This window comes from Anastrepha ludens, chromosome X, assembly GCF_028408465.1.
Source record: "Anastrepha ludens isolate Willacy chromosome X, idAnaLude1.1, whole genome shotgun sequence".
NCBI classification, from domain to species: Eukaryota; Metazoa; Arthropoda; class Insecta; order Diptera; family Tephritidae; genus Anastrepha; species Anastrepha ludens.
Genome location: NC_071503.1, coordinates 46,648,592 through 46,671,986, shown reverse-complemented (window position 1 = coordinate 46,671,986; position 23,395 = coordinate 46,648,592). Strand labels below are relative to the sequence as shown.

The 23,395-nt window shown below is 34.3% G+C and overlaps 1 protein-coding gene across 1 annotated transcript; it reads left to right on the top strand.

Annotated features, from left to right (window-relative positions):
• Positions 1–14,179: 14,179 nt before the first annotated feature.
• Positions 14,180–14,968, top strand: LOC128870025 (uncharacterized). The gene is made up of 2 exons (XM_054112619.1): positions 14,180–14,696; positions 14,768–14,968. Exons 1-2 carry the CDS (start codon positions 14,180–14,182, stop codon positions 14,827–14,829), a joined length of 579 nt encoding a protein of 192 aa, XP_053968594.1. The 3' UTR covers positions 14,830–14,968.
• The last annotated feature ends 8,427 nt before the right edge of the window (positions 14,969–23,395 follow it).

Below are 23,395 nucleotides of genomic sequence, written 5' to 3'. Positions count from 1 at the left end.
GCCGCTACCACTGCGCCTATGAATGTATTTTGTTCTTGTAATCGGTAGGCTTATAATTTTAGCTTTGGCAACATGCGCTTGCAGAGGCATAAAGCGAGTGCTCTGTGTGTACTGCTATATGTGCATGCATATGTGTTTAGTAATAATCATAGCTTTGCTGGGAGTTCAGAATACAAATGTGTACGTATATAGGCTAGGGCATTAAGTGTGCATATCCACATACAAATATGTATATTCAGATGCAAAAGAGAATTCTTTTAGCATATGTTATAATACGTCCACATAAAAGTAAATCATCTACTTTTTTATGCTTAACTCCCAGTCCGTTATTAAAAAGCGAGATTGCGCAAAGAAAATTTTTCTCCAAAAATGCAATATCGAATTTCGAATCTTTTGCAGCCAACTGTGCAATTAAATTAGCTATTCCTTCCTTTTGTCTTTTCTTCATTTCGTTAATAATAATTACACAAACCAAAAACACCGAAATATTCCACCAAAATAATTTCTATGAAGAAAAACCTTTCACAACAATATTGACAGCTGTTTTGCAGTAAATCTGCCATATGTGAACGGGTAGATTTATTTTGTGGACTTATTGGTAATTAATGCATATGTGAACGTACTCTTAGGCAGGAATTCGATAATTTGGGTATTTACTCCCTAATAATTGTATGTAAATATTATAAGGTGATGCCTCTTGAGGTAGGTCATGGTTGCTTCAGCGCATACAAATGTGTGCAAGGATGCAATTGAACTTAGTTGTCCCATATGTACATATGTATATGCAAATAGGATTCTTTGAATCCTTTTTTTTATTTATTTTAAATTTCAAAGTTTTATGCTATCTAAAAATGCATACATATATTATTCCCTGCAATAAAACGTAAATTGAATACAATTTCGTTTGCCAAAGGAACATATAAATGCACATTCAAATGCTTGCCAAATGCCGTCGGCAATTTGATTTCAGACAGAAGCCGAAACTATGCAGAGCCAATACACTTATACAGAATTCACTATAATCTGTTCTGTTAAGAACTTCTCGCTGTCGAGTTTGGCGAGGTGAGAAAATCTTTGCAGTTACACCTCATTTTTGACAACTCACGCTATTCGTGGCTCGTGAGACTTTTCTATATCATTTACGTTCTCTGCACTATTCCCTGCGACAATATTTCCCTATCCCTAATCCATATATGTATATGAACGTACACCTAAGTCGGCATACATATATATATGCATATGCACCAGCAGGCATATATACATATGTACGTACTTATATGTATGTGATTTACATAAATGCATATATTTTAACAAATACTTTAAAAACTTTATTAAATGTAACGTTTATATTCTTTATAAAGATTTTTGAAAAAGTAATTATCAAACAAATAAAATTAAAAATAAAGAGTAAACCTACGGAGATGCTGGTTCCAGAGTTTGAGTCTTGTGCCAAGCATCTACGGATCTTGTTACAAAAGCAATCAATGAGTAATTCCATGAAACAATTAAACGTTGTAGCCACGAGTGCGCTAAAGGAATCGGAACGAGCTCACGCATCAAACTCAAATATCGAACTCAGACATCAACTGACCTCTAAAACATATGCTGTATTTGCACCACAGCATGCCATATTTTTCAATTCCCTGCTTATTCCATATGATGCCGAATTATTGTCATACTTTGCAAATATGAGTCTCGTAACATGTTTGAGTGAAAAGGCGGGGCCAGTACTGGTATGCCCCACACAAAAGAATTTTGTGCAGATTGCGACTCTATGTTATTACTTACTCAATGGTAAAACGGATTTGTATGGTTGTGGTTCATATACTCATTATGATAGTGTGTGCTGTAGTAAACTTAATGTTTTGTACAATAATATTGCGAGATACGTTTACTGTAAAAAAAGGTATCACCGCATATCTGTTTTTCGAGAAAGATTGCATCTGTATCTTTGAACGATTTGCTTAAGTTTAAATGTTTAGTTTTACTCCAGAACTCTCAGCATACGCAGGAACCCAGATACCTTAAAGATCGACTTAAATTTTGAAAATCTTGCCATTCGTTTAACTTAGTCCCGACGAAGTACAGTTGTTTTCTGACGTAAATACTTTGTGTCTTCTGCCCGTCTTTGGAATAACTTACCCAAAAAACTAAACATGTAGAAGAGAGCTTCAAATATAATATAAATTGCTACGTTACCTTGCCGAATATTGCTGAATGTACTCAACCGATTTCTCATTATTTTATCTTTCTCCTATTTAATAGCTTCTCCAACTACAACTTCTTTAATACCAGCTATAATTTGGATTAAAGTGTTAATTCTTTTATCTAAGCTATTCTTAAGGTCAATTATTTTAAATATAACCCATGGTTATATATTTGACTTTCCACTTGAAGTGACCCTATGGAACCTCTTAGTTATGTTGATATTTCCCATATTAGCTTTAATGATCCTGGTTTCTAGTATAGAGATGATACAATTGTCCACCCCTAAGCCTTTCAACGCCCGTTGAATGGCATCAGTGCTAACATTATTAAATGGGTGTTGGGTTCGTAAAGGTTTGTTCATTAGTTTAATTTATTAATCGAAGGGGTCCGTAGAATAATTTAGTAATTTTTACTACTGCAATTAATGTAATTAATAAGTAATTTATAAATAAAATAGTAATTAAATTTGTTGGATAATTATATAATTTATGAAGATATAGAGAATTTTCTTCTGTAAATATATTTAAATTAATTATGGTTTGTATTTCATTATTTTGAATGAAGGATGAAATATATGATTTATCTATAAATCATCTGGTACTTATTAATACAATGAAAATTAATATAAATGAAAAGGCTGTTTTCATTGAAAGGGAGAATATTTCATTTGATGCTAGGGATGTGACATAGATGAATAATACTAATACTCCTCCTAGGAAAATTAAAAATAATACATATGAGAATCAGAATCTTTTAGCTATTAATCCAGTTAGAAGACAAATTTTATATCCAAAAATGCTGCCATGGTATACTGTTTGTTCTCTAGAGAGCCCTCTATTGTTCGAATTACCTCGAGAAGCCCTGCCTTCGTAGATTTGCCTTTATAAAGGGTTTCCCAATAACAGGTGTTATCTATCACTATCGAGATGATTAACGATTGTTTTCGGCCGGAATTGGATGGTTTTGAACTGAACAACGTTTATTTTCAACAAGACGGCGCTACGTGCCACACAAGCAACGATACCATTGACCTTTTAGGGGAAAAGTTTCCGGACCGTGTTATCTCTCAAAGTAGTGATCACAATTGGCCACCGAGATCTTGTGATTTAACACCTTGTGACTTTGTCCTTTGGGGCCACGTGAAAGAGAAGGTCGATTCAAGACCTCAAAGAGGGAATTCGTGAGGCTATCGAGGACATAGGGCAGCCACTTTGCTATTCGGTTGGGGAAAATTTCATGAAAAGGATATTGTTCTGTAAGCGTGGTCGTGGTGGTCATTTGCCTGATGTTACTTTTCACTATAAACGGCATACCTTCCTCTTTATAATGAAATAAACTTCCGATCACTTATATTAAATATTAGAATTTTTCTTTGAATACCAAAATAACACCTCTTACACTGCGTTACAAAAACGAATTTTTTTTCTGTCCTATGAACCAAATATACTTTTTCGGAAAGGAGAGAAAAAATAAAAATACACGTGTATCGGCGATTTTCATGTACACGTCAGAATTTTTTTTTGTTTATGTATAAGATATAGAGCTCGTAGTCCGCCTGTGTGAAAAACTTTGGATCAATTTTTAACCCTTTTTCCGTGATCCAATCACCCTGAATTTCTGCAGGCAGCCTCGTGGAAATGTTTTTATTATGTAAAATTAAAAAAAAAAAATTTGATCAATTCTCAGATTTTCTTGAATTTTTTTTTTCTAAAAAAAAACAAATTTTTTCTAAATTTTCGGCATAACTTGAAGGGACTCCAAATTTTTAAACAACTTATTAACCTTTAATTTATTGTTTCACACAACACACTCTGTGCCGTTTGTGTGTTTGTTACAGTTCCGGAAGTTCCGATCATCTGACAGTTGCGCTACTAGGAGACGTATACTTTGACAATTGTTTTAAGTTCTGTTGCGCGAAAACGTCTTTCTGTATATTTCATCTTAGGAAAAATGCAGAGCTTGACTGGAAATAACTTTTGTTACGTTTGTGGCTTATTCGCACCAAGTAAAAATTTTGAAAATATTACGAAAACAGTGGTTATTCGTTTCAGAAAATATTCAAGACTGCTTATGTTCCTTACTTGTGGTATACTCCGGAAGTCGTGTGCGACTATTGCTATAGAAATTTATGCAAGTTTACTGATGGAAGGTCAACAATAAAGTACTCTGTACCAACAATTTGGCTACCACGTACGGAGCACTGCAGTGAACTGTGCTACTTTTGCGTAACTTTTACTCAAACTAAAGGGTACCAATACTTTCGCCGCAACAAAATTCGCTACGCTAATGTAGAATCGGTTATTCCAGCAGTTCTGTACTCACCAGAAGAACGATTTTTGATGATGTTCCCGAATTAAGGAATGGAGAACCAACAGTAGCACCAACAATGCTATCAACATTTCTTGCATCGAATGCGAGATGCGGAAACCAGAAGTATCGGAATTTGTACCAACACCCAGTGAACTTGGGACTGCAGTGCCGCATTTAGTAACGCAAGCCGACTTCAATGACCTTCTACGAGAAAGAAATTTGTCAAAGAGAACAGCCGAACTCTTTACATCACGCTTTAACCCTCTAACTGGCACATCCCTGAGGCGGATGTCACAAAAATTAAAAAATTATGAAATGCAGATTGTGTATCGTAAAACATTTACATGTATATGGTAGCTGTTATCTCAACCTACACAAAAGTGTGAGTGTAACTGTAATATGACGTTTGGTTACATCGCTATGCTCATTTGAATTCGAAAATTCACGTTATGTGGACGAAAAATTATTTTTCATTTTTCAATTTTTTTGAGCTTAAAAAAAAAGAAGTTCTTGGCGTTATTTTTTTGCAATAATTTTGGTTTCGTAAAGGTAGGTAGTTTAATTTTCAGTATATAGGTATATCAAGTTTTATCAAAAATAAAGAAAAAGTGATGCGTTGAGAAACTTTTGTGAGGTCCGCCTGTGGGCGGATGTGCCGGTTTACGTCATAAAAAGTGTCCCCTTTATTGCGTCATACATTTTTGTTCAACAATTTGAAAAAAGTGCACAATTGATTTTTTTTTATAGAAGAAACATGGATTTGGGCAAGAGAATCAATCTTAGCCATTGTTCCGATGAAGAAGTTATCGAATTGATGGAGTCTATTGAATCTAATGAATCAGAAACAGAAGATGATAACAGTAGTGATGATTGTTATGACGATCCAGATTATGAAATTGATGAAATAAGCGCGGAAGATGAAGAATTGATAGAGCAAGCGGTTAGTGAAATGGAAAATGATTCCATCAATTTTTCATTGAACATGAGTCAAATTGACCTTGATCAGTCGAATAAAACAGTAGCAATACCACATGTGTTGCAATTGCCGACAGTGTATGATTTTTTGCCGTCAACATCAACCGAATCAACCACACAATCATCGATACAACGGCGTTCAACAACGCCATTGCCAACAGAACAAGATTTTGCGCTGCCAACAACATCAACCGCATCCCAATTCAAGCCACCGGAACGACCACGCTCACCATTGCCTTCGTTTGAATTATCCGGCCCAACAGCGACACCGTCTACTGGTGGTTTTACTGGTGAAGGTATATACAATATTTGTTGTGAATTTAATTTTTTTACAAAATCAATATTTCATGATCTATATTATTCATAGGCGTTGAATCAATTCAAAAAGACTCAAAACAGTTCTCAAATATTTTGTGGCGAAAATGTTGATATCTCAACTGTGTTGTGGAAAGATAACAAGTCGGTTCGTTTAGTATCAACTTATGTTGGCGTAAATGATTTTCAAAGAAACAAACCAGCAAAAGCTGCACGATATGATCGATCAAAAAAAAATTTATCGAAGTTGACAGTCCGAAAATTATTCGTCAGTATAATAGCCACATGAGCGGTGTTGATTTAATGGATGGCTTAATGGGCCGCTACCATTACATTCCATCGACATTGAACCACTATCACCACTACCAGGTAGTTCGGCTCAAGGTAGAAAGCCGAAACATCCAACTGAAGATTTACGATATGATGGACAGGATCATTTCCCACGGTGGTTGCCGAAGAGCGGTGGAAAAAAACAATGTAAAAATTCGGGTTGCAAATCAGAAAATCAATGTGTTTGCACAAAATGCCATTTGCATTTGTGTTGTTCAACCAACAAAAATTGTTTTACCGAATATCACCAACAAGAATAATCATATTGTTTGATTTTATAATTTTTTTCATTTATGACTATCATTATAAACTTATTTTTTATCATTATATTTTATTATTTTCAATAAAAAAAAATTTTTATAATATGTTCCATAAAAAAATCTTTGTAACACATTTTTGACTTAAACCGGCACATCCGCCCTGAGGCGGACTTTAGATTTTTTTACCTGAGAGGTCATAAAATATGGGTAAATGCGCGGGGATGATTTTTTTGTTTTATTTAGTCATAAAAGAACTTAGAAAAAATTCCCGACCGTTTCTGTCGGCGATTTCAATTTGGCCGGTTAGAGGGTTAAGCAGTGGAATATAGTGGCGACTGATTTTAAAATAACTGCCGCTCGTGATCGACCTAGCAGTATTCCATATGACGAATTTCTTAAATTGCACGAAGATCGGTGAAAAAACCTGGCTTATTGTTGTGATATTGATTCGATGTTTGAAAAATTGGTTACCCTCATATTTCAGAGGAATGGCGACTTTTCATCGATGCATCGGTCAACAGCCTTAAAGTAGTGCTGCTTCATATCGGTACCAAACATCCAGCTGTCCCGATCGCATATGCCACCAAACTCAAAGAAACACACGAAGGCATGGAATTAATATTACAGCTGATAAAATACCAAGAGCATTATTGGAAAATATGCTGCGATCTAAAAGTGGTCGGATTACTCATGGGTGTTAAGCGTGGATTTCCAACCCACCAGTGCTTTTTGTGTACACTGAATTTAAGTGGAAGCCGCGAACATGCTACAAAATAGGCGTAGAAAGTATAGAAAATCTACCATTAGTGCAGCCATCTCAAATCATTTTGCCATCACTACACATTAAGCTCGGTGTCGTATCAAATTTTGTTAAAAAACTGGATCGTGAGGGCGAGGCGCTTGCAAGTCTGCGCAATATTTTTCCGAAACTGAGCGGCGCAAAGATTAATGCAGGTATTTTTTTTACGAAGGCTTTTAGTAACTCTATTTTTTTAATGATGTGTATAATTTAAGATGTTTTCAGTGGTCCGCAGATACAAAAATAGTTGCAAGTTATGAATTTTCATCAAAATTGAATGCTATCGAACAACGTGCATGGAAAGGCACAGTTGCCGTTATTGAGCAGTTTCTTGGCAACAAACGAGCTGACAATTATAAAAATATTCTTGCAGAAATGATTTCGGCATATGGCGAAATGGGCATATTAATGTCGCTAAAGATCCATTTCCTTCACAATCATTTAGATTGTTTCTTGGTGATTTAGGAGCTTGTAGGGATGAACATGGCGAAAGGTTCCATCAGGACATTGCGGCTATTGAAAAGCGCTTTAAAAGACAAGACATTTCGCATATGCTTGGCGAATACTGTTGGTCTATTTGTCGCGATACTGACAGAAATGCTCACAAACGCAAAAATTAAAGGCCTAAGTTTCTTTAAAAGCATTAAAATTTTAAATTAACAATTTTTAGTTTTAATATTATATAATAAAATTAAAAAAAAAAATCGGGGTTTTATATCTCTATTGTAAAGCGGAGTGAAATACCTTTCTTTTGATACCCACATCGGCATATCTCATGGAATTTTTTTTTAATTTCGAACAGGTGCCAACCCTGTGAAACATTGCCAGTGGCAACACCTAGGTGAAAAGTCTAGAAATGTGATACACTATCTGTGTGACGTGTTCATGAAAATCGCCGATACACGTGCATTTTAATTTTGTATCCCCTTTGCGAAAAAGTATATTTCGTCCCCTTAGTATAACAATAGCCTATGTGCTCATAGGCTATTATTTTTTTATTGAATTTTTGGATTCTCCATCGTCGATTTTATATGTGGTCAAAATTTTGTCAAACTCTAGTTCCACAAAGTGGGTCAAAACGTCAGTCAAAAATAATAAATATTTACAGACATAACGAGATTTGAGTGAGAGCTCTACTTTCGACAAACAGTTTGAAGTTCATTTTCTCAAAACATCAAAAAATTTATAGGCTATTTTAATACTAAGGGGACGATTTGGTTCATAGGACAGAATGTGTGTAACGCGGTGTTATTAGAAAACCCTTCATTATTTTAATTTAAACTTTTTTATTTCTATTTCTTTTTATTTTTTGTTGTTGTTTTTATTAAACAAATCTTCGTTATTTTCACTTAAATTTTTTTTTAATATAATAAAAAATTTTTTTTTAAATATATATTCCAAGTGTTCCTGAAGGTGACTTCCGATTAAAGTATTTTATTACAATATATTTTTATATTATTTAAATTTTACCTTTTTTCATTTTATTAATTCAATCAATTAATCAAGTTTTTTTCATTTTTTTAATATATAATATATATTTTTAAATTTATTTATACATATTTTATTTTTCTTAAACTTATTTTTAATAATTTTTTAGTTTAATTTTTTTTAGTTTTAAATCGACCAGGCGTTCCTGAAGGTTGTATAATAGTTGAAACTGTTCAGCGCCTCTGCGACTAAAAGAATATTGGCCGCTACCACTGCGCCTATGAATGTATTTTGTTCTTGTAATCGGTAGGCTTATAATTTTAGCTTTGGCAACATGCGCTTGCAGAGGCATAAAGCGAGTGCTCTGTGTGTACTGCTATATGTGCATGCATATGTGTTTAGTAATAATCATAGCTTTGCTGGGAGTTCAGAATACAAATGTGTACGTATATAGGCTAGGGCATTAAGTGTGCATATCCACATACAAATATGTATATTCAGATGCAAAAGAGAATTCTTTTAGCATATGTTATAATACGTCCACATAAAAGTAAATCATCTACTTTTTTATGCTTAACTCCCAGTCCGTTATTAAAAAGCGAGATTCCGCAAAGAAAATTTTTCTCCAAAAATGCAATATCGAATTTCGAATCTTTAGCAGCCAACTGTGCAATTAAATTAGCTATTCCTTCCTTTTGTCTTTTCTTCATTTCGTTAATAATAATTACACAAACCAAAAACACCGAAATATTCCACCAAAATAATTTCTATGAAGAAAAACCTTTCACAACAATATTGACAGCTGTTTTGCAGTAAATCTGCCATATGTGAACGGGTAGATTTATTTTGTGGACTTATTGGTAATTAATGCATATGTGAACGTACTCTTAGGCAGGAATTCGATAATTTGGGTATTTACTCCCTAATAATTGTATGTAAATATTATAAGGTGATGCCTCTTGAGGTAGGTCATGGTTGCTTCAGCGCATACAAATGTGTGCAAGGATGCAATTGAACTTAGTTGTCCCATATGTACATATGTATATGCAAATAGGATTCTTTGAATCCTTTTTTTTATTTATTTTAAATTTCAAAGTTTTATGCTATCTAAAAATGCATACATATATTATTCCCTGCAATAAAACGTAAATTGAATACAATTTCGTTTGCCAAAGGAACATATAAATGCACATTCAAATGCTTGCCAAATGCCGTCGGCAATTTGATTTCAGACAGAAGCCGAAACTATGCAGAGCCAATACACTTATACAGAATTCACTATAATCTGTTCTGTTAAGAACTTCTCGCTGTCGAGTTTGGCGAGGTGAGAAAATCTTTGCAGTTACACCTCATTTTTGACAACTCACGCTATTCGTGGCTCGTGAGACTTTTCTATATCATTTACGTTCTCTGCACTATTCCCTGCGACAATATTTCCCTATCCCTAATCCATATATGTATATGAACGTACACCTAAGTCGGCATACATATATATATGCATATGCACCAGCAGGCATATATACATATGTACGTACTTATATGTATGTGATTTACATAAATGCATATATTTTAACAAATACTTTAAAAACTTTATTAAATGTAACGTTTATATTCTTTATAAAGATTTTTGAAAAAGTAATTATCAAACAAATAAAATTAAAAATAAAGAGTAAACCTACGGAGATGCTGGTTCCAGAGTTTGAGTCTTGTGCCAAGCATCTACGGATCTTGTTACAAAAGCAATCAATGAGTAATTCCATGAAACAATTAAACGTTGTAGCCACGAGTGCGCTAAAGGAATCGGAACGAGCTCACGCATCAAACTCAAATATCGAACTCAGACATCAACTGACCTCTAAAACATATGCTGTATTTGCACCACAGCATGCCATATTTTTCAATTCCCTGCTTATTCCATATGATGCCGAATTATTGTCATACTTTGCAAATATGAGTCTCGCAACATGTTTGAGTGAAAAGGCGGGGCCAGTACTGGTATGCCCCACACAAAAGAATTTTGTGCAGATTGCGACTCTATGTTATTACTTACTCAATGGTAAAACGGATTTGTATGGTTGTGGTTCATATACTCATTATGATAGTGTGTGCTGTAGTAAACTTAATGTTTTGTACAATAATATTGCGAGATACGTTTACTGTAAAAAAAGGTATCACCGCATATCTGTTTTTCGAGAAAGATTGCATCTGTATCTTTGAACGATTTGCTTAAGTTTAAATGTTTAGTTTTACTCCAGAACTCTCAGCATACGCAGGAACCCAGATACCTTAAAGATCGACTTAAATTTTGAAAATCTTGCCATTCGTTTAACTTAGTCCCGACGAAGTACAGTTGTTTTCTGACGTAAATACTTTGTGTCTTCTGCCCGTCTTTGGAATAACTTACCCAAAAAACTAAACATATAGAAGAGAGCTTCAAATATAATATAAATTGCTACGTTACCTTGCCGAATATTGCTGAATGTACTCAACCGATTTCTCATTATTTTATCTTTCTCCTATTTAATAGCTTCTCCAACTACAACTTTTTTAATACCAGCTATAATTTGCATTAAAGTGTTAATTCTTTTATCTAAGCTATTCTTAAGGTCAATTATTTTAAATATAACCCATGGTTATATATTTGACTTTCCACTTGAAGTGACCCTATGGAACCTCTTAGTTATGTTGATATTTCCCATATTAGCTTTAATGATCCTGGTTTCTAGTATAGAGATGATACAATTGTCCACCCCTAAGCCTTTCAACGCCCGTTGAATGGCATCAGTGCTAACATTATTAAATGGGTGTTGGGTTCGTAAAGGTTTGTTCATTAGTTTAATTTATTAATCGAAGGGGTCCGTAGAATAATGTAGTAATTTTTACTACTGCAATTAATGTAATTAATAAGTAATTTATAAATAAAATAGTAATTAAATTTGTTGGATAATTATATAATTTATGAAGACTTAGAGAATTTTCTTCTGTAAATATATTTAAATTAATTATGGTTTGTATTTCATTATTTTGAATGAAGGATGAAATATATGATTTATCTATAAATCATCTGGTACTTATTAATAAAATGAAAATTAATATAAATGAAAAGGCTGTTTTCATTGAAAGGGAGAATATTTCATTTGATGCTAGGGATGTAACATATATGAATAATACTAATACTCCTCCTAGGAAAATTAAAAATAATACATATGAGAATCAGAATCTTTTAGCTATTAATCCAGTTAGAAGACAAATTTTATATCCAAAAATGCTGCCATGGTATACTGTTTGTTCTCTAGAGAGCCCTCTATTGTTCGAATTACCTTGAGAAGCCCTGCCTTCGTAGATTTGCCTTTATAAAGGGTTTCCCAATAACAGGTGTTATCTATCACTATCGAGATGATTAACGATTGTTTTCGGCCGGAATTGGATGGTTTTGAACTGAACAACGTTTATTTTCAACAAGACGGCGCTACGTGCCACACAAGCAACGATACCATTGACCTTTTAGGGGAAAAGTTTCCGGACCGTGTTATCTCTCAAAGTAGTGATCACAATTGGCCACCGAGATCTTGTGATTTAACACCTTGTGACTTTGTCCTTTGGGGCCACGTGAAAGAGAAGGTCTGCGCCAACAGCCTAGGGTCGATTCAAGACCTCAAAGAGGGAATTCGTGAGGCTATCGAGGACATAGGGCAGCCACTTTGCTATTCGGTTGGGGAAAGTTTCATGAAAAGGATATTGTTCTGTAAGCGTGGTCGTGGTGGTCATTTGCCTGATGTTACTTTTCACTATAAACGGCATACCTTCCTCTTTATAATGAAATAAACTTCCGATCACTTATATTAAATATTAGAATTTTTCTTTGAATACCAAAATAACACCTCTTACACTGCGTTACAAAAACGAATTTTTTTTCTGTCCTATGAACCAAATATACATTTTCGGAAAGGAGAGAAAAAATAAAAATACACGTGTATCGGCGATTTTCATGTACACGTCAGAATTTTTTTTTTGTTTATGTATAAGATATAGAGCTCGTAGTCCGCCTGTGTGAAAAACTTTGGATCAATTTTTAACCCTTTTTCCGTGATCCAATCGCCCTGAATTTCTGCAGGCAGCCTCTTGGAAATGTTTTTATTATGTAAAATTAAAAAAAAAAAATTTGATCAATTCTCAGATTTTTTTGAATTTTTTTTTTCTAAATAAAACAAATTTTTTCTAAATTTTCGGCATAACTTGAAGGGACTCCAAATTTTTAAACAACTTATTAACCTTTAATTTATTGTTTCACACAACACACTCTGTGCCGTTTGTGTGTTTGTTACAGTTCCGGAAGTTCCGATCATCTGACAGTTGCGCTACTAGGAGACGTATACTTTGACAATTGTTTTAAGTTCTGTTGCGCGAAAACGTCTTTCTGTATATTTCATCTTAGGAAAAATGCAGAGCTTGACTCGAAATAACTTTTGTTACGTTTGTGGCTTATTCGCACCAAGTAAAAATTTTGAAAATATTACGAAAACAGTGGTTATTCGTTTCAGAAAATATTCAAGACTGCTTATGTTCCTTACTTGTGGTATACTCCGGAAGTCGTGTGCGACTATTGCTATAGAAATTTATGCAAGTTTACTGATGGAAGGTCAACAATAAAGTACTCTGTACCAACAATTTGGCTACCACGTACGGAGCACTGCAGTGAACTGTGCTACTTTTGCGTAACTTTTACTCAAACTAAAGGGTACCAATACTTTCCCCGAAAAAAAACTCGCTACGCTAATGTAGAATCGGTTATTCCAGCAGTTCTGTACTCACCAGAAGAACGATTTTTGATGATGTTCCCGAATTAAGGGATGGAGAACCAACAGTAGCACCAACAATGCTATCAACATTTCTTGCATCGAATGCGAGATGCGGGAACCAGAAGTATCGGAATTTGTACCAACACCCAGTGAACTTGGGACTGCAGTGCCGCATTTAGTAACGCAAGCCGACTTCAATGACCTTCTACGAGAAAGAAATTTGTCAAAGAGAACAGCCGAACTCTTTACATCACGCTTTAACCCTCTAACTGGCACATCCCTGAGGCGGATGTCACAAAAATTAAAAAATTATGAAATGCAGATTGGGTATCGTAAAACATTTACATGTATATGGTAGCTGTTATCTCAACCTACACAAAAGTGTGAGTGTAACTGTAATATGACGTTTGGTTACATCGCTATGCTCATTTGAATTCGAAAATTCACGTTATGTGGACGAAAAATTATTTTTCATTTTTCAATTTTTTTGAGCTTAAAAAAAAGAAGTTCTTGGCGTTATTTTTTTGCAATAATTTTGGTTTCGTAAAGGTAGGTAGTTTAATTTTCAGTATATAGGTATATCAAGTTTTATCAAAAATATAAAAAAAGTGATGCGTTGAGAAACTTTTGTGAGGTCCGCCTGTGGGCGGATGTGCCGGTTTACGTCATAAAAAGTGTCCCCTTTATTGCGTCATACATTTTTGTTCAACAATTTGAAAAAAGTGCACAATTGATTTTTTTTTTATAGAAGAAACATGGATTTGGGCAAGAGAATCAATCTTAGCCATTGTTCCGATGAAGAAGTTATCGAATTGATGGAGTCTATTGAATCTAATGAATCAGAAACAGAAGATGATAACAGTAGTGATGATTGTTATGGCGATCCAGATTATGAAATTGATGAAATAAGCGCGGAAGATGAAGAATTGATAGAGCAAGCGGTTAGTGAAATGGAAAATGATTCCATCAATTTTTCATTGAACATGAGTCAAATTGACCTTGATCAGTCGAATAAACCAGTAGCAATACCACATGTGTTGCAATTGCCGACAGTGTATGATTTTTTGCCGTCAACATCAACCGAATCAACCACACAATCATCGATACAACGGCGTTCAACAACGCCATTGCCAACACAACAAGATTTTGCGCTGCCAACAACATCAACCGCATCCCAATTCAAGCCACCGAAACGACCACGCTCACCATTGCCTTCGTTTGAATTATCCGGCCCAACAGCGACACCGTCTACTGGTGGTTTTACTGGTGAAGGTATATACAATATTTGTTGTGAATTTAATTTTTTTACAAAATCAATATTTCATGATCTATATTATTCATAGGCGTTGAATCAATTCAAAAAGACTCAAAACAGTTCTCAAATATTTTGTGGCGAAAATGTTGATATCTCAACTGTGTTGTGGAAAGATAACAAGTCGGTTCGTTTAGTATCAACTTATGTTGGCGTAAATGATTTTCAAAGAAACAATCCGAATGTACAACCAGCAAAAGCTGCACGATATGATCGATCAAAAAAAAATGTATCGAAGTTGACAGTCCGAAAATTATTCGTCAGTATAATAGCCACATGAGCGGTGTTGATTTAATGGATGGCTTAATGGGCCGCTACCACATTCGAATTAAATCGTGTGATGCAATAGTCCGCTTGTTCTATCACTTCCTCGATATGGCTTTAACAAATTCATACGTGCTTTATCGTCGTATTAATGCCGAAAAAAAAGGATTCAAACTATGATGTGGATGAAAAATTGTCGAATTTGCCAGAATTTTGTGAAGAAATTGCTGATAAACTGGTAAAATTTACCGAGAAAAAATCGGTCGGACGACCAAAAACGTCAGGTAAGCGCACATCGGTAGATGAACCACTATCACCACTACCAGGTAGTTCGGCTCATGGTAGAAAGCCGAAACATCCAACTGAAGATTTACGATATGATGGACAGGATCATTTCCCACGGTGGTTGCCGAAGAGCGGTGGAAAAGAACAATGTAAAAATTCGGGTTGCAAATCAGAAAATCAATGTGTTTGCACAAAATGCCATTTGCATTTGTGTTGTTCAACCAACAAAAATTGTTTTACCGAATATCACCAACAAGAATAATCATATTGTTTGATTTTATAATTTTTTTCATTTATGACTATCATTATAAACTTATTTTTCATCATTATATTTTATTATTTTCAATAAAAAAAAATTTTTATAATATGTTCCATAAAAAAATCTTTGTAACACATTTTTTGACTTAAACCGGCACATCCGCCCTGAGGCGGACTTTAGATTTTTTTACCTGAGAGGTCATAAAATATGGGTAAATGCGCGGGGATGATTTTTTTGTTTTATTTAGTCATAAAAGAACTTAGAAAAAATTCCCGACCGTTTCTGTCGGCGATTTCAATTTGGCCGGTTAGAGGGTTAAGCAGTGGAATATAGTGGCGACTGATTTTAAAATAACTGCCGCTCGTGATCGACCTAGCAGTATTCCATATGACGAATTTCTTAAATTGCACGAAGATCGGTGAAAAAACCTGGCTTATTGTTGTGATATTGATTCGATGTTTGAAAAATTGGTTACCCTCATATTTCAGAGGAATGGCGACTTTTCATCGATGCATCGGTCAACAGCCTTAAAGTAGTGCTGCTTCATATCGGTACCAAACATCCAGCTGTCCCGATCGCATATGCCACCAAACTCAAAGAAACACACGAAGGCATGGAATTAATATTACAGCTGATAAAATACCAAGAGCATTATTGGAAAATATGCTGCGATCTAAAAGTGGTCGGATTACTCATGGGTGTTAAGCGTGGATTTCCAACCCACCAGTGCTTTTTGTGTACACTGAATTTAAGTGGAAGCCGCGAACATGCTACAAAATAGGCGTAGAAAGTATAGAAAATCTACCATTAGTGCAGCCATCTCAAATCATTTTGCCATCACTACACATTAAGCTCGGTGTCGTATCAAATTTTGTTAAAAAACTGGATCGTGAGGGCGAGGCGCTTGCAAGTCTGCGCAATATTTTTCCGAAACTGAGCGGCGCAAAGATAAATGCAGGTATTTTTTTTACGAAGGCTTTTAGTAACTTTATTTGTTTAATGATGTGTATAATTTAAGATGTTTTCAGTGGTCCGCAGATACAAAAATAGTTGCAAGTTATGAATTTTCATCAAAATTGAATGCTATCGAACAACGTGCATGGAAAGGCACAGTTGCCGTTATTGAGCAGTTTCTTGGCAACAAACGAGCTGACAATTATAAAAATATTCTTGCAGAAATGATTTCGGCATATGGCGAAATGGGCATATTAATGTCGCTAAAGATCCATTTCCTTCACAATCATTTAGATTGTTTCTTGGTGATTTAGGAGCTTGTAGGGATGAACATGGCGAAAGGTTCCATCAGGACATTGCGGCTATTGAAAAGCGCTTTAAAAGACAAGACATTTCGCATATGCTTGGCGAATACTGTTGGTCTATTTGTCGCGATACTGACAGAAATGCTCACAAACGCAAAAATTAAAGGCCTAAGTTTCTTTAAAAGCATTAAAATTTTAAATTAACAATTTTTAGTTTTAATATTATATAATAAAATTAAAAAAAAAAATCGGGGTTTTATATCTCTATTGTAAAGCGGAGTGAAATACCTTTCTTTTGATACCCACATCGGCATATCTCATGGAATTTTTTTTTAATTTCGAACAGGTGCCAACCCTGTGAAACATTGCCAGTGGCAACACCTAGGTGAAAAGTCTAGAAATGTGATACACTATCTGTGTGATGTGTTCATGAAAATCGCCGATACACGTGCATTTTAATTTTGTATCCCCTTTGCGAAAAAGTATATTTCGTCCCCTTAGTATAACAATAGCCTATGTGCTCATAGGCTATTATTTTTTTATTGAATTTTTGGATTCTCCATCGTCGATTTTATATGTGGTCAAAATTTTGTCAAACTCTAGTTCCACAAAGTGGGTCAAAACGTCAGTCAAAAATAATAAATATTTACAGACATAACGAGATTTGAGTGAGAGCTCTACTTTCGACAAACAGTTTGAAGTTCATTTTCTCAAAACATCAAAAAATTTATAGGCTATTTTAATACTAAGGGGACGATTTGGTTCATAGGACAGAATGTGTGTAACGCGGTGTTATTAGAAAACCCTTCATTATTTTAATTTAAACTTTTTTATTTCTATTTCTTTTTATTTTTTGTTGTTGTTTTTATTAAACAAATCTTCGTTATTTTCACTTAAATTTTTTTTTAATATAATAAAAAATTTTTTTTTAAATATATATTCCAAGTGTTCCTGAAGGTGACTTCCGATTAAAGTATTTTATTACAATATATTTTTATATTATTTAAATTTTACCTTTTTTCATTTTATTAATTCAATCAATTAATCAAGTTTTTTTCATTTTTTTAATATATAATATATATTTTTAAATTTATTTATACATATTTTATTTTTCTTAAACTTATTTTTATTAATTTTTTAGTTTAATTTTTTTTAGTTTTAAATCGACCAGGCGTTCCTGAAGGTTGTATAATAGTTGAAACTGTTCAGCGCCTCTGCGACTAAAAGAATATTGGCCGCTACCACTGCGCCTATGAATGTATTTTGTTCTTGTAATCGGTAGGCTTATAATTTTAGCTTTGGCAACATGCGCTTGCAGAGGCATAAAGCGAGTGCTCTGTGTGTACTGCTATATGTGCATGCATATGTGTTTAGTAATAATCATAGCTTTGCTGGGAGTTCAGAATACAAATGTGTACGTATATAGGCTAGGGCATTAAGTGTGCATATCCACATACAAATATGTATATTCAGATGCAAAAGAGAATTCTTTTAGCATATGTTATAATACGTCCACATAAAAGTAAATCATCTACTTTTTTATGCTTAACTCCCAGTCCGTTATTAAAAAGCGAGATTCCGCAAAGAAAATTTTTCTCCAAAAATGCAATATCGAATTTCGAATCTTTAGCAGCCAACTGTGCAATTAAATTAGCTATTCCTTCCTTTTGTCTTTTCTTCATTTCGTTAATAATAATTACACAAACCAAAAACACCGAAATATTCCACCAAAATAATTTCTATGAAGAAAAACCTTTCACAACAATATTGACAGCTGTTTTGCAGTAAATCTGCCATATGTGAACGGGTAGATTTATTTTGTGGACTTATTGGTAATTAATGCATATGTGAACGTACTCTTAGGCAGGAATTCGATAATTTGGGTATTTACTCCCTAATAATTGTATGTAAATATTATAAGGTGATGCCTCTTGAGGTAGGTCATGGTTGCTTCAGCGCATACAAATGTGTGCAAGGATGCAATTGAACTTAGTTGTCCCATATGTACATATGTATATGCAAATAGGATTCTTTGAATCCTTTTTTTTATTTATTTTAAATTTCAAAGTTTTATGCTATCTAAAAATGCATACATATATTATTCCCTGCAATAAAACGTAAATTGAATACAATTTCGTTTGCCAAAGGAACATATAAATGCACATTCAAATGCTTGCCAAATGCCGTCGGCAATTTGATTTCAGACAGAAGCCGAAACTATGCAGAGCCAATACACTTATACAGAATTCACTATAATCTGTTCTGTTAAGAACTTCTCGCTGTCGAGTTTGGCGAGGTGAGAAAATCTTTGCAGTTACACCTCATTTTTGACAACTCACGCTATTCGTGGCTCGTGAGACTTTTCTATATCATTTACGTTCTCTGCACTATTCCCTGCGACAATATTTCCCTATCCCTAATCCATATATGTATATGAACGTACACCTAAGTCGGCATACATATATATATGCATATGCACCAGCAGGCATATATACATATGTACGTACTTATATGTATGTGATTTACATAAATGCATATATTTTAACAAATACTTTAAAAACTTTATTAAATGTAACGTTTATATTCTTTATAAAGATTTTTGAAAAAGTAATTATCAAACAAATAAAATTAAAAATAAAGAGTAAACCTACGGAGATGCTGGTTCCAGAGTTTGAGTCTTGTGCCAAGCATCTACGGATCTTGTTACAAAAGCAATCAATGAGTAATTCCATGAAACAATTAAACGTTGTAGCCACGAGTGCGCTAAAGGAATCGGAACGAGCTCACGCATCAAACTCAAATATCGAACTCAGACATCAACTGACCTCTAAAACATATGCTGTATTTGCACCACAGCATGCCATATTTTTCAATTCCCTGCTTATTCCATATGATGCCGAATTATTGTCATACTTTGCAAATATGAGTCTCGCAACATGTTTGAGTGAAAAGGCGGGGCCAGTACTGGTATGCCCCACACAAAAGAATTTTGTGCAGATTGCGACTCTATGTTATTACTTACTCAATGGTAAAACGGATTTGTATGGTTGTGGTTCATATACTCATTATGATAGTGTGTGCTGTAGTAAACTTAATGTTTTGTACAATAATATTGCGAGATACGTTTACTGTAAAAAAAGGTATCACCGCATATCTGTTTTTCGAGAAAGATTGCATCTGTATCTTTGAACGATTTGCTTAAGTTTAAATGTTTAGTTTTACTCCAGAACTCTCAGCATACGCAGGAACCCAGATACCTTAAAGATCGACTTAAATTTTGAAAATCTTGCGATTCGTTTAACTTAGTCCCGACGAAGTACAGTTGTTTTCTGACGTAAATACTTTGTGTCTTCTGCCCGTCTTTGGAATAACTTACCCAAAAAACTAAACATATAGAAGAGAGCTTCAAATATAATATAAATTGCTACGTTACCTTGCCGAATATTGCTGAATGTACTCAACCGATTTCTCATTATTTTATCTTTCTCCTATTTAATAGCTTCTCCAACTACAACTTTTTTAATACCAGCTATAATTTGCATTAAAGTGTTAATTCTTTTATCTAAGCTATTCTTAAGGTCAATTATTTTAAATATAACCCATGGTTATATATTTGACTTTCCACTTGAAGTGACCCTATGGAACCTCTTAGTTATGTTGATATTTCCCATATTAGCTTTAATGATCCTGGTTTCTAGTATAGAGATGATACAATTGTCCACCCCTAAGCCTTTCAACGCCCGTTGAATGGCATCAGTGCTAACATTATTAAATGGGTGTTGGGTTCGTAAAGGTTTGTTCATTAGTTTAATTTATTAATCGAAGGGGTCCGTAGAATAATGTAGTAATTTTTACTACTGCAATTAATGTAATTAATAAGTAATTTATAAATAAAATAGTAATTAAATTTGTTGGATAATTATATAATTTATGAAGACTTAGAGAATTTTCTTCTGTAAATATATTTAAATTAATTATGGTTTGTATTTCATTATTTTGAATGAAGGATGAAATATATGATTTATCTATAAATCATCTGGTACTTATTAATAAAATGAAAATTAATATAAATGAAAAGGCTGTTTTCATTGAAAGGGAGAATATTTCATTTGATGCTAGGGATGTAACATAGATGAATAATACTAATACTCCTCCTAGGAAAATTAAAAATAATACATATGAGAATCAGAATCTTTTAGCTATTAATCCAGTTAGAAGACAAATTTTATATCCAAAAATGCTGCCATGGTATACTGTTTGTTCTCTAGAGAGCCCTCTATTGTTCGAATTACCTTGAGAAGCCCTGCCTTCGTAGATTTGCCTTTATAAAGGGTTTCCCAATAACAGGTGTTATCTATCACTATCGAGATGATTAACGATTGTTTTCGGCCGGAATTGGATGGTTTTGAACTGAACAACGTTTATTTTCAACAAGACGGCGCTACGTGCCACACAAGCAACGATACCATTGACCTTTTAGGGGAAAAGTTTCCGGACCGTGTTATCTCTCAAAGTAGTGATCACAATTGGCCACCGAGATCTTGTGATTTAACACCTTGTGACTTTGTCCTTTGGGGCCACGTGAAAGAGAAGGTCTGCGCCAACAGCCTAGGGTCGATTCAAGACCTCAAAGAGGGAATTCGTGAGGCTATCGAGGACATAGGGCAGCCACTTTGCTATTCGGTTGGGGAAAGTTTCATGAAAAGGATATTGTTCTGTAAGCGTGGTCGTGGTGGTCATTTGCCTGATGCTACTTTTCACTATAAACGGCATACCTTCCTCTTTATAATGAAATAAACTTCCGATCACTTATATTAAATATTAGAATTTTTCTTTGAATACCAAAATAACACCTCTTACACTGCGTTACAAAAACGAATTTTTTTTCTGTCCTATGAACCAAATATACATTTTCGGAAAGGAGAGAAAAAATAAAAATACACGTGTATCGGCGATTTTCATGTACACGTCAGAATTTTTTTTTTGTTTATGTATAAGATATAGAGCTCGTAGTCCGCCTGTGTGAAAAACTTTGGATCAATTTTTAACCCTTTTTCCGTGATCCAATCGCCCTGAATTTCTGCAGGCAGCCTCTTGGAAATGTTTTTATTATGTAAAATTAAAAAAAAAAAATTTGATCAATTCTCAGATTTTTTTGAATTTTTTTTTTCTAAATAAAACAAATTTTTTCTAAATTTTCGGCATAACTTGAAGGGACTCCAAATTTTTAAACAACTTATTAACCTTTAATTTATTGTTTCACACAACACACTCTGTGCCGTTTGTGTGTTTGTTACAGTTCCGGAAGTTCCGATCATCTGACAGTTGCGCTACTAGGAGACGTATACTTTGACAATTGTTTTAAGTTCTGTTGCGCGAAAACGTCTTTCTGTATATTTCATCTTAGGAAAAATGCAGAGCTTGACTCGAAATAACTTTTGTTACGTTTGTGGCTTATTCGCACCAAGTAAAAATTTTGAAAATATTACGAAAACAGTGGTTATTCGTTTCAGAAAATATTCAAGACTGCTTATGTTCCTTACTTGTGGTATACTCCGGAAGTCGTGTGCGACTATTGCTATAGAAATTTATGCAAGTTTACTGATGGAAGGTCAACAATAAAGTACTCTGTACCAACAATTTGGCTACCACGTACGGAGCACTGCAGTGAACTGTGCTACTTTTGCGTAACTTTTACTCAAACTAAAGGGTACCAATACTTTCGCCGCAACAAAATTCGCTACGCTAATGTAGAATCGGTTATTCCAGCAGTTCTGTACTCACCAGAAGAACGATTTTTGATGATGTTCCCGAATTAAGGGATGGAGAACCAACAGTAGCACCAACAATGCTATCAACATTTCTTGCATCGAATGCGAGATGCGGGAACCAGAAGTATCGGAATTTGTACCAACACCCAGTGAACTTGGGACTGCAGTGCCGCATTTAGTAACGCAAGCCGACTTCAATGACCTTCTACGAGAAAGAAATTTGTCAAAGAGAACAGCCGAACTCTTTACATCACGCTTTAACCCTCTAACTGGCACATCCCTGAGGCGGATGTCACAAAAATTAAAAAATTATGAAATGCAGATTGGGTATCGTAAAACATTTACATGTATATGGTAGCTGTTATCTCAACCTACACAAAAGTGTGAGTGTAACTGTAATATGACGTTTGGTTACATCGCTATGCTCATTTGAATTCGAAAATTCACGTTATGTGGACGAAAAATTATTTTTCACTTTTCAATTTTTTTGAGCTTAAAAAAAAGAAGTTCTTGGCGTTATTTTTTTGCAATAATTTTGGTTTCGTAAAGGTAGGTAGTTTAATTTTCAGTATATAGGTATATCAAGTTTTATGAAAAATATAAAAAAAGTGATGCGTTGAGAAACTTTTGTGAGGTCCGCCTGTGGGCGGATGTGCCGGTTTACGTCATAAAAAGTGTCCCCTTTATTGCGTCATACATTTTTGTTCAACAATTTGAAAAAAGTGCACAATTGATTTTTTTTTTATAGAAGAAACATGGATTTGGGCAAGAGAATCAATCTTAGCCATTGTTCCGATGAAGAAGTTATCGAATTGATGGAG

Coding starts and splice junctions, on each gene's coding strand:
- LOC128870025 (XM_054112619.1), top strand. CDS start 14,180: ATGGATTTGGGCAAGAGAATCAATCTTAGCCATTGTTCCGATGAAGAA. Junction 14,697..14,767: donor TGGTGGTTTTACTGGTGAAG/GTATATACAATA, acceptor TATTATTCATAG/GCGTTGAATCAATTCAAAAA.